Source organism: Trichoderma gamsii (assembly GCF_001481775.2).
Source record: "Trichoderma gamsii strain T6085 chromosome Unknown Scaffold_6.2, whole genome shotgun sequence".
Classification (NCBI taxonomy): Eukaryota; Fungi; Ascomycota; class Sordariomycetes; order Hypocreales; family Hypocreaceae; genus Trichoderma; species Trichoderma gamsii.
In genome coordinates this window covers 983,433-998,631 of record NW_020171343.1, presented here as the reverse complement: position 1 = coordinate 998,631, position 15,199 = coordinate 983,433, and the positions used below count along the sequence as shown (strand labels likewise).

The window sequence follows — 15,199 nt, the reverse complement described above, 5'->3', positions numbered from 1 at the left end:
CGTGTCGTTTACTAGTACATCGTGGAGTGATCATTCAGAGTGGGTCAACGGCAAACAGTAAATCTTAACGACGTTTTTGAACCATTAGACTTTCAACGTCAACAAGAAAAGGTCTATCAAGCTGGAATATGCATAGATTGAGTAGTGTTGATTTACACAGAACCTATATTTAGAATATTTAGAATATCTCAACCCGTTTGCAATGCGTCTTCCATGCAAAACTTGGCATACGTAAATCGAGAATAAGCTATGATGCAGTGCTATGATGCAAGATCGGCATCAGAGGGACCGCACAGCCGTTTTCCCCAATTAAGCATTGCCTTGGTTGGAGATTCTGGTGGTTTTGGGTGGATTCCCGGCTTTCGTATCACATGTTGGCACTGTACGCGGTCGACCAGGCTATGACGTAGGCGGAGAAATGCAGCATCGCCGCAAGCCATGGTTCGACGCGCCAAACTAGGTAGGAGCTTGACTTCGAGGCACGGCGGAAAACAGGTTCGTCATTCGCCCATTTCGTCAGCTGTGATTGACCGGGCCATCAGCCACGGCTGCTCGCAAAGATCTCGATTGGATCCCTGAATAAGCCACCGGTGAGGGGTGAAGAGGGTATATATAGGAAGAGGCAGCCCTCCCAGTACTCGAAATCTGAACCATCGGCTCTCAGTCCAAGACAACAACTACAAACAAAAACCACTTTTCTGCATTATTTAAAATTTAAAATTTAAATCAATTCACCATGGATTTCGTCAAGAACGCTATGCACAACAACCAGGGCCAGCCCGCTGCTCAAGGCGCTGCTGCTCCAGGCGCTGCTCCCCAGGCTGGAGGCGTCCAGAAGGACGACTACGTTGACAAGGGTAATTGCTCTCCTTTTCCATTGTCTGCCATCGAGAATGATTAGATGACTAATATGACTGTTTTAGCTTTCGGCATGGGCTCCAAGAAGGCTGGCTACAACATGAACCGCAACACCCAAGAGAAGATTACCGATGCCGGCCGAAGTATGTATGAGAAGGTGACGGGGTAAGTAATCAGGCCGAGACTCTCCAAGAGGATAAAGTAGAGAGTGCTAATCTGATATACGATGTAGAAAGCATGTCGACCCCAAGATTTCAAATTAAGCGAACGAGCGATGATTTATGCAATTGTACTATAGTAATGATCAATTAATATTTTTCATGGATATTGCTCTTTCTTCTTGTGATTAGTACAATTATGCCATTCACTCGTAATTCCATTGTTCAAATATTTAACAGTTATAGTATGGTCCATCTCTATATACACATAGATAAATTGGTTTCTATAATTGCCCTTGGCATCCATAGCACACCCTTATCGTACAGGAAAAGCCCCGGGCCGTCATCAAACGCTCTAAACCATCGATCCAAATGCACCAGACTTCACATCTTCATCGTCCCCATCACTATCATCTTCCGACATCCTGCCCAGCATCTGCCCATATGTAGGTCGGAACGGCCACCTCATCCACGTCTCGACTATCTCGGTCCACTGCCCCTCGTTGATGCTCCTCGCGCTCAGCGACCCATGTCTCGTCATCATCGTCCCTCCGCGCTGAATGTCCTTCAAGCTAGAGACCTCCGTTATCAAATCCCCAAACCCGGGCCACAAGCCATCCATCGCCTTATGCACTGGTAGGAGCGTCAAGTTCCACCAGGATCGTAGCATCACATCCGATATGTCCCCAGCATGGTTGCTATTGGGGCCAATCTGTCGCAGTAGAGGATGCATAGCCTTGGGCTGGATATCCAGAAGGGCTGTCGGTGCATTTGGAAAGAATTCGTCAGCTTTGGCAGCGAGCGGCTCATACGCTCGCCGATCCCACAGTAACGCCGGGGGATCTTGGCGGAATAGATGGTAGCTATCTCGTAGGAGATTAAACTCCATTCGCTGGTTCTTCTTGAGATTATCAATCGTCTCGTTCCAATCTCTATCAGCCTGCTCAAACGCGCCCGTGCCATCATCCTTCATTGCAGATATCCTCTCGTACTCCTGCAGCAATTCCAAAAATGATTTGTAGTGATTGACTTCGTACTTTTCTCTACTGCGCAAGAATTTCAACCGATCGGATGCCTCCACGCTTTCCTCCACATATTCGTGTTCGAGGTCTTCTAGTTCCTTTTTGAAAGGTCGTGAAATATCAGGCATGTTGACTCCGGCCAGCTTCTTGCCTATGAGCCTCTTTGATTTTACCGAATCTTTGTATGTCTTCACCCCTCGGCCCCTGGGTACTGTGAGGCCCTGTGCTTGCATCCTGCCCAGTGTGTTGAGAGCAGATTCTTTGTTGATCCATTCGTCGCGCAGCGTATGCCGGTTCTCAGCTTCCAACTCCTGTCCTGCCACTTCGTGAATCCACTCGCACGCCAGCTCGGCTTCGAATGAGCCTCGCTTGCGACGGTTTAGAGACTTGGGGATGAGTCGGCGCTTCTCCTCGTCATTCACCCATAGCAGCATCCGCACCAATCCGTATTTCTGAAATAGCGACGACGACTTTATGCTGGACATGAACTGATACATGACCATGGTGCTCATGCTATCGAAGCCCAAGAAGGATTTCTTGGGGAATGTGGATAAATTGGCCGTAACCAGGAGCGTATCGTTGCGCATTGGCTCTGCTCCATCAGAGAGCGCCTGTTGGTGAGAGAGATTTGTCTCTACCATTTCGAAAAGATCTTTCCATACGAGGCCAGATTTCGGGATCAGCTGAACTTTTTCCTTGGAGGTCAAATCCTTGACGAATGGGCTATACAGTTCAGCATCCAGATCCATCATAATGTGATTTCGCGGCTCCAAAAAGTCATGAAGCTTGCGACTCCAGACGCCCGCGCCAGGATTCAGATCAATCAAATCGCATCCTCGGTGACGTTCTAATGAGCTGCCCAGATACTTGATTATATCATCTACCGCGCCGTTCAAACAAGTCAGATGTCAGTTCTATGTACTTTATGTAGCAGGCAGCTTTTTACCGTCGGCATTCAGCCAGTAGTGAGATAAGAGGATACATACCGCAGAGCTTTTCGCTCACAATGTTTACTCTATGAGGCTCTATCGCTTTTTGAGCACCGCTGGCTTTCCGACCGCCTTTCCGCTTCCATATGCCCGTCGCTTCGAGCTGTTCCGCTACCTTGCTAGTCGCCTTGAGCATCTCAGTGGGCTTTGCTTTCGTCGCTACGGCTCGAGCAAAAGTCGCGGCGGGCTGGCGCATTGGCCTAGCCAAGCTTGGGCAACCATGGCGGAGACAAAATGACATGAATAAGAGGCGTTGATTCGTAAAAATTGCGCCGGTACGATGTGGAAGAACAGGAGATGAAAACAGCTGAAAATTATTCAACTCGTGAAGATTTCAAGGTGAGGCTCGGTGTGGCGGGGCTGCAAGCACACGTTCACCGGCCTTAGGCTTGTGATCCACGCTCCATTCTGCAAACACTGATGACGCAACAATCGTCACTCAGCAATCTGTCCTGCTTCTACTTTGAACGAGAAAAACAAGGAATTGTTCATTATCTGGAATAAAGAAACATTATTACGACAATGCCAATCCATCCTTGGGCTTTGGCCTTAAGAAAAGCTGCATCTTACTACCAAAACGTTGGCCCCACTATCTACTGTGAAAGAATCGAATATGAACAGCTCCTTTTGTCTTTTCCAGTAAAATGGATTACGATTCCCAAATTCAGAACTGTATGTGCAAAGAGTGCCTAAATGCCCCTCTAACTCCTCAAAGCGCCGCTGTGCCATGTACACTCAAAGACACGCCCATTCCCTAAGCTCCCTCGCTTCCAAATTCATTAGTCCAATCAATCTGCTTCTCAATGTCGTCTTTGGACACTGTCGGATGTGAATCGGCCAAGGCAATCTCGAAATCTGCGAGTGCTACATCTGGAGCCAGCAGTTCCTCCGGCTTTACGTCGTCGTACGTCATCTCAATCTTCTCGTCATCTCCAGGAGAACAAGGGGTCAACATCCGGTTGCCATTTTTCATAACCTGAGAACGCATAGGATTAGCAGGGCATGCAGAGTACGAGTGCATAATCAGCGGATAATAAAACGTACTGGCTTGAAATGTGTTGCTTGTAGAATTTTTCGGACCGGTCTCATCAGAGCATGTTGGACAACGTTGCTGATATCGCTTCCTGAGAAGCCCTCTGATAAAGTTGCCAGAGTGTTGTAGTCGCTAGGCTCCAAAGCAGTGTCTGTATCTCCAATAGCAAGCTTGAACATCCTTGCGCGCCCGTTAATGTCGGGCAGTCCAATATGGACACGTCTCTGGAAACGCCGACGAATAGCAGCATCTAGTTGCCAGGGAATGTTGGTCGCTCCCAGAACAAGAATTCCTTTGCTGTCATTGCCGACACCGTCCATCTGCACTAGGATTTCGGTCTTGATTCGTCGAGAAGCTTCAGATTCACCTTCGCCTCTGGGACCACAGAGAGCATCAATCTCGTCAATGAAGATGACGGAAGGTTTGTTCTCTCTCGCCATGGAGAATAAGAGCTTCACGAGCCTATCGGAAGATGTTCGTCAGCTGCAAGAGCATGTGGATTGCCATCATACAATGCAACATAACTTACCTTTCACTCTCACCCATCCATTTGCTCACCAGGTCAGAACTGCTGATGCTGAAGAAAGTACTGTTTGCCTCAGTTGCGACAGCTTTGGCCAAGTAACTCTTTCCGGTTCCTGGAGGGCCGTATAACAAGATACCTTTCCATGCTTGTCTCTTGCCTTGAAATAGCGTCGGGAACTTGATAGGCAGCACGACGGCCTCCTTCAGCGTCTCTTTGGCACCCTCCAATCCAGCAATATCCTCCCACCTCACGTTTGGCCGCTCTTGAAGAATGGCACCTGACAGCGCATTGCGAAGCTTCTTGCTGTCTTCGTCCTCTGCCGATGGCTTAGCTTTGCCTCCCGCGCTAGATCCATTGGCCCCCATAGGAGTCTTGCCGCCGTTCGTGCTGCTCTCGTTCTCGGATTGTAAGAACTGCTTCAGCTTTTCGGCGCGGTCCAAGTAAGTGGCCATCTTCTCCTGCATGGTGGCCTTGATCGCCTTGTTCTTCTCCCACTTCAAGGCCTTGACCCACAGCTCCATCGATGACATGTAGAGATCGAAGGCCTTTTGATATTCCTTGTCGTTGTCCGCGGCAATAGCCTTCTGGACCTCGGCGATAGCCCGGTCTCGAAAGTTGACGGACATGATGACGGTATCGCCTCTTTGCAGCCCGAGGAATTGTAAATGCGAGCGCGGAACAAGAACTAGACTGTCGCGGGGGAAGATGTCAAGGTATGTGTCACTCGAGAGCCGTCGTAGAAGGTATCGAAGGGACAGCCGAGGCGATCACCAGAGGCAGGTCAGGCTTAATAACAGCGCGCTGGAACGCAAGATGATGTTCAGAAGCAGGCGACAACATCGACAATAACTTGGTACCTGCGCTACTGAGACTGAAGGCTTGACCGCTGGCGGGGTAACAACTTACCTCTGTAACGGGGCGCAATTTGGAGCTGCCTGTTGATACCAAGCGGGGCGTCGCCAATTCGACTCTAGCACTCGTCGGCGAAGTTGGTTCAGTCTGTGTTCAGTGGAATTGGAATTAGGCTGATACATAAGACGGGACTGCTACTAGGGACATACGAGTTGGAAACAGTCAACAGCCAGCACACTTTGCTGCCAACCCAAGATGGCAGAGATTCAAGCCAAGCTACAGTCCCTTTCTGAAGAGTACCAAAAGCTCCAGCAGGGTGAGTATTGGATGCCTCCTAACTGCACTTGCTCAGCTTGAACGATGCAAGAGACTCATGCTCATGCTCATTTCATTGACTTTACTTTTAGACCTTCAAAACACAGTGGCTTCACGTCAAAAGCTGGAAGGCCAGAGGCAGGAAAACCTTGGTGTGCAAAAGGTGAGCATTCTTCTGGCGACATTTGAACTACCAAATGGCATGAAAGCTAACTACTCCGGAGGAATTCGAAAATATTGACGAAGATGAGGTCATCTACAAACTTGTAGGGCCTGTCCTACTCAAGCAAGAGACTTTTGAGGCAGAGAGCACCGTCAAGGGCCGACTCGATTTCATTGGAGGCGAAATGTTGGTCACTACACCTTTTGCATGTGAATTTTTGATATCGTAGCTAACCCAAGCATCGCGCACAGTACAAGATTGGAAGGCCAGATTAAGGAGACGCAGGAGAATATCGAGAAGAAGAAGACTGAGATTATCCAGCTACAATCCTCAGCTCAGGCAGCCGGTCCAGGAAAATAGATGACGATAGATGTATAAAATCCAAGACTAATATCACTGTACATACGTTTATGGCAAAGGCGTTGGCCAGAATCTGTGCCACAAGGCTTGCTGTAGGACACAATCGTGGTTCGGTCTCCCAACCATTATCAGACTCTGATGCCCCTTTTAAGAGTTATTCACGATAAAAGGTGCAATAGCACTCTGAGCGCTGCGCTAAGCGGCCTGCGCATGTAATTAAACAACTAAATCCTCCCGCCGTTCCCCAAGTCTTCAGCGCCTGCCCCGCCATTGTTAGTTGGAGGGGCCAAAATACGTGTAAGCATATGTGCTGCTTCGCCTTTGCTGTCATTGCGCCAGGCTTCCCAGAAACAACAATCCTTCTGCCTCCCAGGCAACTCTTTAAATCTGCAGCTTTGGCGGCAGCCTTGCCCTCTAGCATGCAATATTTCTTCTAGAGCGGCCAGGATTCGCAGAGACACGCTCTGACACTATCCAAACGGCCATCTCGCAAAAGTCGCAATGGAGGCTCGTCCGAGCATGGCGCCGGCTCGGCCGCAGAGCGTCAAAGAGCTCGTGGCACAGGCTGAGAACTTTGCCTTCAACGTTAATATCGCTATGAAGCATTGGATCAGAGCTGCTGATACGCTTTATCAAGAGGTAAATGGAGACTCTATGCAGTGTCTTATCCTCGCTCTCCATTAAATTGCTGACCCCATTTGAAGGCATCGTTCGCTTTATCAGATGGCGATTTCGGACGAGCCTACATGATGCTTTATCGACACTCCGTCCTGGTGCTCAAATTTCTGCCCACGCATCCTCAAATCAAGGACCCCGACAATAAGAAGGCTTTCAAGTCGCTATACAAGCGCATCGATCGCATTATCAAAGATCTCGAGCAGCTAAAGCCAGAAATCCAAAGTGCATATAACGAATGGGAAAGTGCAGCATCGTCAGCCGCAGCGGAGGAACGCAAGCGACCAGCATCATATGGGGCCTTTGCCGCTCGGGATCCTACATTAAGCGGCAATGCACGCATCCTTGACGCCTCCGAGCATCAAGATCTGGCGGTTGATTTAGCGCAGCAAGAACTAAACCGTCGAGGACGAGATAAACGAACGAGTAAACATGGCAGTATTTGGGGTGCGCGAAATTCAAAAACCAAGGAGAGTGCTGAGGGGCGGAGCGTGGAAAATAGAACGTCAAATCTCGATGATACCGATCTCCGACGCCAAATGGAGGCCACCCGCCGAACACTGGATATGGCCCAGGAACGCAGAGATTTTGATGCAGCAATTTACGACCAGGAAGCAAACATCCCGGTGACCCCCAATAATTACTATTATCCGTCTCTTTCCCAATCGAGACCCGTCGACTACGAGAAAAGCCAACACACATCATCAAGAGAGCCGCAGCCCGCAAGGCCGCCGAAAGAGCAATTTGATGTCCCTCCACCTCGGTATGAAGACAAATTTGATATCCCTGAACCGGCTATCCCTCCTCAGATACCACGCAAGACCCAGCTGAATGACTACCCGTCACTGGATGCTACTCCGCGACCATTAGTTGATGTAAATCAACCACCTCTTCCGCCTAAAGAATCCGCACAAGTACCTCAGCCTAAGAAAGAACGTCTAGCTTTTAAGCCTGGGGGATATCTTGAAAACGGGGATCCTGTTCGGTCAATATTTCTCCCAGGCAACCTGCGCTCCAAGTTTCTAGAAATTGCATCAAAGAACACGGCGGCAGGCTTAGAGACGTGTGGTGTGCTCTGTGGAACTCCAATCAACAACGCTCTGTTTGTTCGATGCCTCTTGATACCAGATCAGAAATCCACCCCCGACACGTGCGAGACCGAGAATGAAAGTGCTCTCTTTGATTACTGTATGAATGAGGACCTGCTGATGCTTGGCTGGATACATACACATCCAACACAGACGTGCTTCATGAGCTCGCGTGATCTCCACACACACGCAGGATATCAAGTCATGATGCCCGAAAGCATTGCCATCGTGTGTGCACCTAGATACCATGAGTAAGTTGAGAAAGAAGAAACATAGGATTTATTAAGCATTGTGTAGCTAACCCTAGATCCAGATACGGCATATTTCGACTCACACATCCCCCCGGACTTGACCATGTTCTGAATTGTACTCGCACAGAGACCTTTCACCAACATTCGATTGATAATCTATATCGCGAAGCTAATCACCCTAATGGGCACGTGTATGAAAGCGACAAAATGCCCTTGGAAGTTGTCGATCTACGGATACAGTGACAATACGTTAGAGAATAACCCTTCATGCTTAAAGCTTGATCACTAAATCATCACAATGGACTCTTGCTGCTGCAGCCATAGTATAGCGAATTTTCTCCCCATTTCGCCGGCAATCTCTGGCCTAATTTCAACGTTTCTCAATCTAGAAATCACCGCCATGTCTAAACAAGCGAGCACCTCAGGCATAATCGTCATGGCCGAGAAAATACCCTTGTTGTGTACCAACTCAAGCCAAAAGCACCCGAATCGAGTCCTATCGAGGCAGTATGAAATTGTCCGCGCAGATCAGTGAAGAGATAGCGATGTCATTAGTATAAGATTTCCATCTCGCATTTGAGACACCGCATAGCAACAGCGTCTATGATGCTCCCACGCTCAGGAAGCTTTTTGCAAAAGACCCATAGGTCTCAAGTTCTCAAGTTCACCAGTTTCCACTCAGCAGTGGCCAATGTGTATTCCATACTGAAGCTGGGTAACCCGACGTGCAGCGTGTCGAAGTATGCATTTACACATGCAAATATCGTGCCACAAAGACAACACAAAGGAGCTTACGCTATACAAGACATCTATTACGACACGTCACATAATGAATTGTCACTCGGACATGGCTAAGACACTAAGCTTTTGGGAGAGAGTCTATGAAGGGATGTATCCCAAAAAGCGGTTGGCATTTATCGCTGATGGATATGGACGATTTCAAAATACCTCTATACATATACTTCGGCTCGATGATGAGCTTGTGTATAGGAACGCATAGCCTACCAAGAATACTAACAAGAGTCAGATGGAATACTGCTTGCACGACCAGACAACGGGCAACGAGGTAGCATCACTATTAGAATGAAAAGCGGCCAAGAGCATCACTTTTGCGGTGACGGTGGGGTCAACCCAGGTCAACCTGGACGCGGCCTGACCAGCCACAGCGAATGAAATCTCATCTCATCTAAGATGATCCGCCCACTCTGGTCCTCTTTCTTGGAGAAGATCCAGATGAGAGCTATGTATAGTGTGCACCAATATCAATCAAATAAATATAAGAAGAGAACAGGCTCTCCCCATTCTAATATATACGTGAGTACCAAGGAGGATTCGTTTGGGATCATATTGGGATCTCCGGGTTTCCGTCGATTGGATCATGATCGCCGATTCGGTCCCGCTCTCTCTATTTATGATCCCCGGCGAGCTGGTCCCTTACCCTTCACTCGGGTACGCCAATAAATTGCTACCACTCTGTTCGGTACCAGCACAGCTATAGCATTAATAATCTTATTGTATGATTGGAATCAAGCCAAATGATCGCTGCAGCAAAAGCCAGCAAGAAAATATCGGGAAACCCAAATCAGACGGCAAAAGCATCTCGACGTAACAGGTGTAGTACCAAAAGTTCAGCTGGTGTCAAGCAAGCCTCTCATTTCTCTGTTAGTCGAGTGGATCCGGCAAAAGCACCAATCTAGGCCAGGATATTTCAGACTAAGCAGCGATCTACTCTTACAAGTCTGGCGCCTATATATGCATGTCTCAGACAAACATCGTGAAGCCAGGGCCTATATGGAGAGCTGCACGGCGAAAAGTCTTCCGGCCGCCACGTCCACGCCCGACGGGATGTAGGATTGGCCGAGTTTCTCAGAATCCATCTGCATGCTTGCTGCGGTGCATGGAGCTTGGAGCTCTTAGCGCGTGGACAGCTTTCAGCAGGCAGGGAGGAAAGGAGGGAGAGACGTTCAGCTTCTCCCTTGGGATGGAAGAGTAAAAGCAGCTACTGCTACTGACTCTACTTTTCTGTGCACACGGGGGCTTTGAGTTTCTCAAGAGCCGTGTGAAATCAATTGCCGCTACCAGCCACGGAAGTGTAACTCGGAGGTTCAACATCTCATAAATCCAACTCCCGACGCTATATCTCTGATATGTCGACACAGGCGTCTGACGTCGGCTTGAGCTACTTGACCAAGATCCTCCAAGGGTGTCCGCAGCACTAACCTAGCGGGAATCGGCATTGCAATTCATTTACGGCCGACTAGCACGCCTCTGCGGCTGGAAGATTGACGGGACCAATCTAAGTATCAGCGGCGAGATGGGGGTGGGTCGAAGAGGGCCAGCCAAGAAACCGCTACCACGACTCGCCTTCGGCCGCGTAGTACTGCTACAGACAACATCTTACAAGGTTTGGGTACAGTCAACAACTGCAATCACTCGCTAGGCATCACGAGCTGAGAAACTTGACCCGCAGTTGAAGAGATAGCTCTTGTGGGACTCTCCCTATTCGCTTCCCGAAGTACAATGCGAGACGCTTCAAGGCCTTGCCATTCGCCAATGGCATTGAACATCGGCGAGTGTGCCTGACCCGAAGGAGGGGAAAAGTTTCTTACAAATACTTTGCGTCCTACCATACCAAGTTTACGGCCTGATGATGCTTGGGAAAGTCTATACAAGGCATGATCTCCGGTCCTCTCCATGTATGTCTTACTTGGGACCTGCAAGCTCTCCAATAAGGGCGGCTAGGAGGGCATAGAGAAATGGCGACCTTGCTTGTCCCCTGAGTGAAGCTAAGAGACATTATAGCTTTGATCGTGCAAGCATGACTTTCACTAAGCCCCCCGATAGCACGCTATGTGGACTATCAGCGGCCACGCCTTTCTTTATTCGTCTTCCTCGTCTCCGATGTGGTAATTGTTTGGCTCCTAGGGTCGATCTCAGGATGCTACCGCCGAGATTGCTGGTTCAGCCGTAGCCCGCGGCCCGAACCCTCACACACCTACACGCATGTAAGTGGTTGACTAGGAATGCCTAGGTGTACCCCGTATGCATGCTGCAGCTACTGCTGTGCGGCCTCATCCTGCATTTAAGAGACAAACATGACGGCTGGAAGGTCATTAGGCGCCCCCTCTCTGGATTCTTATATAAGACAGTGGAACAGCCCAGCTGCACGAGCTCGCAAGTTGATTCTTGTTTTCTTTTCTTCATTGCATAGCTTTTGCTGCTCTTGGACAATTTGCTTTTTTTGTGATACCCGGCCAGTAGTAATACCCTGTCCACCATGAACTCCAACAGAGCTGCTCCCAATGGCAATCATGCCACCGTCGAGTACCCCAGCGGCCCTGTCGCAAAGGCAAAGAAGACCAAGTCAGTCAAAAATGGCGGCTTGATGCAGCTGTACCGTGCCTCTCGTCGGCCTCTTCCCAATGAGATGGGAGATGGCACATACAAAAAGGTCATCAACAGGCCGACTCTAATGCAGGATCTAAGCACAATTACCTTCTCAGGCAAGTACCAAAGGCGGCTTTCTGGTGTAATATGACGTTTGCTTATACTGTGTTTTAGACCTAAAGACACTCAAAGCAATTATCGTCTCGAAGCTAAAAGGCGAAACGCAATCCGATGACAAGACAATGATCATGGAGAAGACCATCAAATTGGTAGCTGCGCTGCCCAATGGCTCCAAGCGACAAGAGGTGCTCACCAACATGTTCATTGACGAGCTGTGGTATTCCCTTGATCATCCCCCATTGTTGTACATGGGAGACGAGTTTCGTTTCCGCCAAGCTGATGGATCCAACAATGTGAGTATTTTCTCATCTCAGGAGTTGCTTCTTGTAAATGGATACTGACTAAAATCTCCCAGAACCCTCTCATGCCCAAACTTGGCGCGGCTGGGACTCCTTACTCGCGCTCAGTCAGACCCGGAGTCGTGCCTCTGGGGGCTCTGCCGGATCCTGAAGCTGTTTTCGAATCCGTCATGGCCAGAGACAAGTTTATTAAGAACCCTAACAATGTCTCGAGCATTCTCTGGTACTGGGCTACTATTATCATCCACGGTAAAGCGATTTTACAATCATTATTCATGGAAAAGGACCACCAGGGCTAACTATAACCATAGACTTATTTTGGACCAACGAAAGAGATGCCAATATCAACGATTCGTCGTCGTACCTCGATTTGGCTCCTCTGTACGGCCATAGTCAAGAAATGCAGAATACTATCCGCACATTCAAGGATGGTATGCTGAAGCCGGACGCTTTTGCCGATAAGAGACTACTTGGTATGCCTCCCGGTGTCTGCGTTCTTCTGGTCATGTTCAACCGCTTCCACAACTACATCGCCACCAACCTGGCCGCTATCAACGAAGGCAACAGGTTTGCCAAGCCTCCTTCTCACCTTCAGGGAGATGCCGCGGCTGCAGCTTGGAAGAAGTACGACGAAGAGCTCTTCCAGACCGCTCGCTTGGTGACTTCTGGTTTGTACATCAACATCACTCTTGTTGACTACGTGCGAAACATTATCAATTTGAACCGAGTTGATACCGAGTGGACTCTGGACCCTCGCCAGGAGGCCGGCACGGATGTTGGAACTACCAAGGGCTCAGAACGAGGAGTCGGAAACAGCGTCTCTGCCGAGTTCAACATCTGTTATCGCTGGCACTCTTGCATCTCCGAAATGGACGAAGAGTGGATGCACAACTTCTATGACGAGCTTTTGGGCGAAGACTTGGGCACCATGGACATGCGCAAGCTCATGATGGCGCTCCACAAGTACATGATGAGCATCCCCAAGGATCCTGCCGACTGCGTGTTTGGTGGATACACTCGCGGTACCGACGGACGTTTCGATGATGACGATCTCGTCGACTGCATTTCCACAGCCATTGAGCAGCCAGGAGGCTCATTCGGCGCTCGCAACGTACCTCGTATTCTCAAGCCTATAGAGATGCTGGGCATCATCCGCGGCCGAAAGTGGAATCTTGCGGGCTTGAACGAGTTCCGCAAGCACTTTGGTCTCAAGTCCTATGACACCTTTGAGGAGATCAACTCTGATCCCCAGGTTGCTGACTCTTTGCGTAACTTGTACCAGCATCCTGACTACGTTGAGCTCTACCCGGGTATGGTTGCTGAGGAGGCCAAGACGCCCATGGTGCCTGGTGTTGGTATTGCGCCCACTTACACCATTTCCCGAGTCGTCTTGTCTGATGCCGTCTCGCTTGTGCGTGGTGACAGACATTACACCACCGACTACAATCCTCAATACCTCACTCACTGGGGTTTCAATGAGGTCGCCTATGATCTCAAGGTCAACCATGGCTGTGTCTTCTACAAGCTGTTCATTCGGGCATTCCCCAACCACTTCAAGCAGGACTCCGTTTACGCCCACTATCCCATGGTCATCCCTCAGGAGAATCGCAAGATCCTCACCAGCTTGAACCGTGTCCACCGCTTCAGCTTTGAGCGCCCACGAGCTGCTACTCCTGGAGTTGAAGTCACATCCATCGGCGGTTTCAAGCACGTCTTCTCCAACGCCGACAAGTACAATATCCAGTGGAAGGAAGGCCTTGAGATCCTTACTGGTCGCAACGGCCGGTACATGCAGGCCAGTGACCGCAAGACGCTCGAGTCTCTTCTCTACAAGGACAATTGGAGGAACGTCGTCAAGGCGTTCTATGCAAAGACCGCGGAGAAGCTCTTGGCAGAAAAGTCGTACACCATTATGGGCAAGAAGCATATCGACGTCGTCCGTGATCTTGGCAACACAGCTCACACTCACTATGCTGCGCAGATCTTTAACATTCCTCTCAAGACGCAGGAGAACCCCAAGGGTGTCTTCTCCGAGCAAGAGCTGTATGCTGCTTTGGCTGCCATTTTCACCACAATCTTCCTTGATATCGACCCTGTTAAATCTTTCCCTCTTCGCCAGAAGACGAAGGAGGTTGCCGACGCGCTCGGAGCGTCAATTGAGACGACCATCAAGTACACCAAGTCCTTTGGTCTGCGCCTATTCACCGGCAGTACCAAGGATGACCCTCTGTCCACCGCCGGTGTCAATGCCGTTAAGGGTCTGGCCAAGTCTGGCCTGAATGCTCATGACATTGCTTGGGGACTTATCCTCCCTACCGCGGCTGCTACTGTGCCATCTCAAGGCCGGCTGGTACGTATTGATTCTTCTATCCTACTTTTTCTGCTTATCCGACACTAACATTTCTTTCTTTTGCTTAGTTTGCCCAAGCTCTTGACTGGTACCTCTCTACCGAGGGCGCTCCCTACGTCGATGATATCCACATCTTGGCCAATCAGGAGCCCAGCCCCGAGGTTGACTCCCTCCTCCTCGGTTTTGCCATGGAGGGTGTCCGTATGGCCGGCGCCTTCAGCATGCACCAGGTTTCCACCGGCACCGATACCATCACTGAAGATGACGGACGCAGAGTCAACGTCAACCAAGGCGACAAGGTCTTCGCCTCCTTTGTGTCTGGTGCCCGCGATCCTACCCATTTCCCCAACCCTGAAACCGTCGACCCTCATCGCCCTCTCGAGTCGTATATCCAGTTCGGTGCCGGCACTCACACTGCGGTGGGTAAAGAGGTCAGCCAGCTTGCACTGGTGGAACTCTTCCGCGCCATTTTCAAGAAGCAGGGCCTGAAGAAGGTCGTGGGACCTCAGGGTGAGTTGAAGAAGGTCGCCAGGCAGGGGGGTCTCAGCGAGTACCTTACTGAGAACTGGGGCACTTTTTCGCCTTTCCCCCTGTCTATGAAAGTTACTTGGGATAATTAGAAAAGGGGAGAAGGAAGAGAAAGAAAAGGATACCCGTTTAAGATGCAGAGAGGGAAAAATGAAGATTGAAAGGTTTTCGTGCAGAATAGAGCTGGTTAATACTGGAGGCTGAGCTAATATGGTAAATGTTTTA

At 49.6% G+C, this 15,199-nt stretch overlaps 6 protein-coding genes across 6 annotated transcripts; 4 read left to right on the top strand and 2 right to left on the bottom strand.

Annotated features, from left to right (window-relative positions):
• Nucleotides 1–736: 736 nt before the first annotated feature.
• Nucleotides 737–1,121, top strand: TGAM01_v202613 (hypothetical protein; the record flags this gene model as incomplete). Its single annotated transcript, XM_018805056.1, has 3 exons — nucleotides 737–857; nucleotides 924–1,023; nucleotides 1,091–1,121. The coding sequence occupies 3 exons, from the start codon at nucleotides 737–739 to the stop codon at nucleotides 1,119–1,121; spliced, it is 252 nt and encodes an 83-aa protein (XP_018661780.1).
• Nucleotides 1,122–1,371: 250 nt separating this feature from the next.
• TGAM01_v202612 (hypothetical protein) lies at nucleotides 1,372–3,268 on the bottom strand (the record flags this gene model as incomplete). The annotated part of the gene is made up of 2 exons (XM_018805055.2): nucleotides 1,372–2,918; nucleotides 3,025–3,268. The coding sequence occupies 2 exons, from the start codon at nucleotides 3,266–3,268 to the stop codon at nucleotides 1,372–1,374; spliced, it is 1,791 nt and encodes a 596-aa protein (XP_018661779.2).
• Nucleotides 3,269–3,781: 513 nt separating this feature from the next.
• Nucleotides 3,782–5,212, bottom strand: TGAM01_v202611 (vacuolar protein sorting-associated protein 4; the record flags this gene model as incomplete). Its single annotated transcript, XM_018805054.1, has 3 exons — nucleotides 3,782–4,003; nucleotides 4,072–4,522; nucleotides 4,590–5,212. 3 exons carry the CDS (start codon nucleotides 5,210–5,212, stop codon nucleotides 3,782–3,784), a joined length of 1,296 nt encoding a protein of 431 aa, XP_018661778.1.
• A 481-nt stretch (nucleotides 5,213–5,693) lies between these two features.
• Nucleotides 5,694–6,276, top strand: TGAM01_v202610 (prefoldin beta subunit; the record flags this gene model as incomplete). Its single annotated transcript, XM_018805053.1, has 4 exons — nucleotides 5,694–5,754; nucleotides 5,846–5,916; nucleotides 5,978–6,102; nucleotides 6,168–6,276. 4 exons carry the CDS (start codon nucleotides 5,694–5,696, stop codon nucleotides 6,274–6,276), a joined length of 366 nt encoding a protein of 121 aa, XP_018661777.1.
• A 501-nt stretch (nucleotides 6,277–6,777) lies between these two features.
• Nucleotides 6,778–8,533, top strand: TGAM01_v202609 (hypothetical protein; the record flags this gene model as incomplete). The annotated part of the gene is made up of 3 exons (XM_018805052.1): nucleotides 6,778–6,915; nucleotides 6,981–8,290; nucleotides 8,353–8,533. The coding sequence occupies 3 exons, from the start codon at nucleotides 6,778–6,780 to the stop codon at nucleotides 8,531–8,533; spliced, it is 1,629 nt and encodes a 542-aa protein (XP_018661776.1).
• Nucleotides 8,534–11,567: 3,034 nt separating this feature from the next.
• Nucleotides 11,568–15,066, top strand: TGAM01_v202608 (prostaglandin-endoperoxide synthase 1; the record flags this gene model as incomplete). The annotated part of the gene is made up of 5 exons (XM_018805051.1): nucleotides 11,568–11,817; nucleotides 11,852–12,090; nucleotides 12,153–12,345; nucleotides 12,408–14,446; nucleotides 14,515–15,066. The coding sequence occupies 5 exons, from the start codon at nucleotides 11,568–11,570 to the stop codon at nucleotides 15,064–15,066; spliced, it is 3,273 nt and encodes a 1,090-aa protein (XP_018661775.1).
• Between the last annotated feature and the right edge of the window lie 133 nt (nucleotides 15,067–15,199).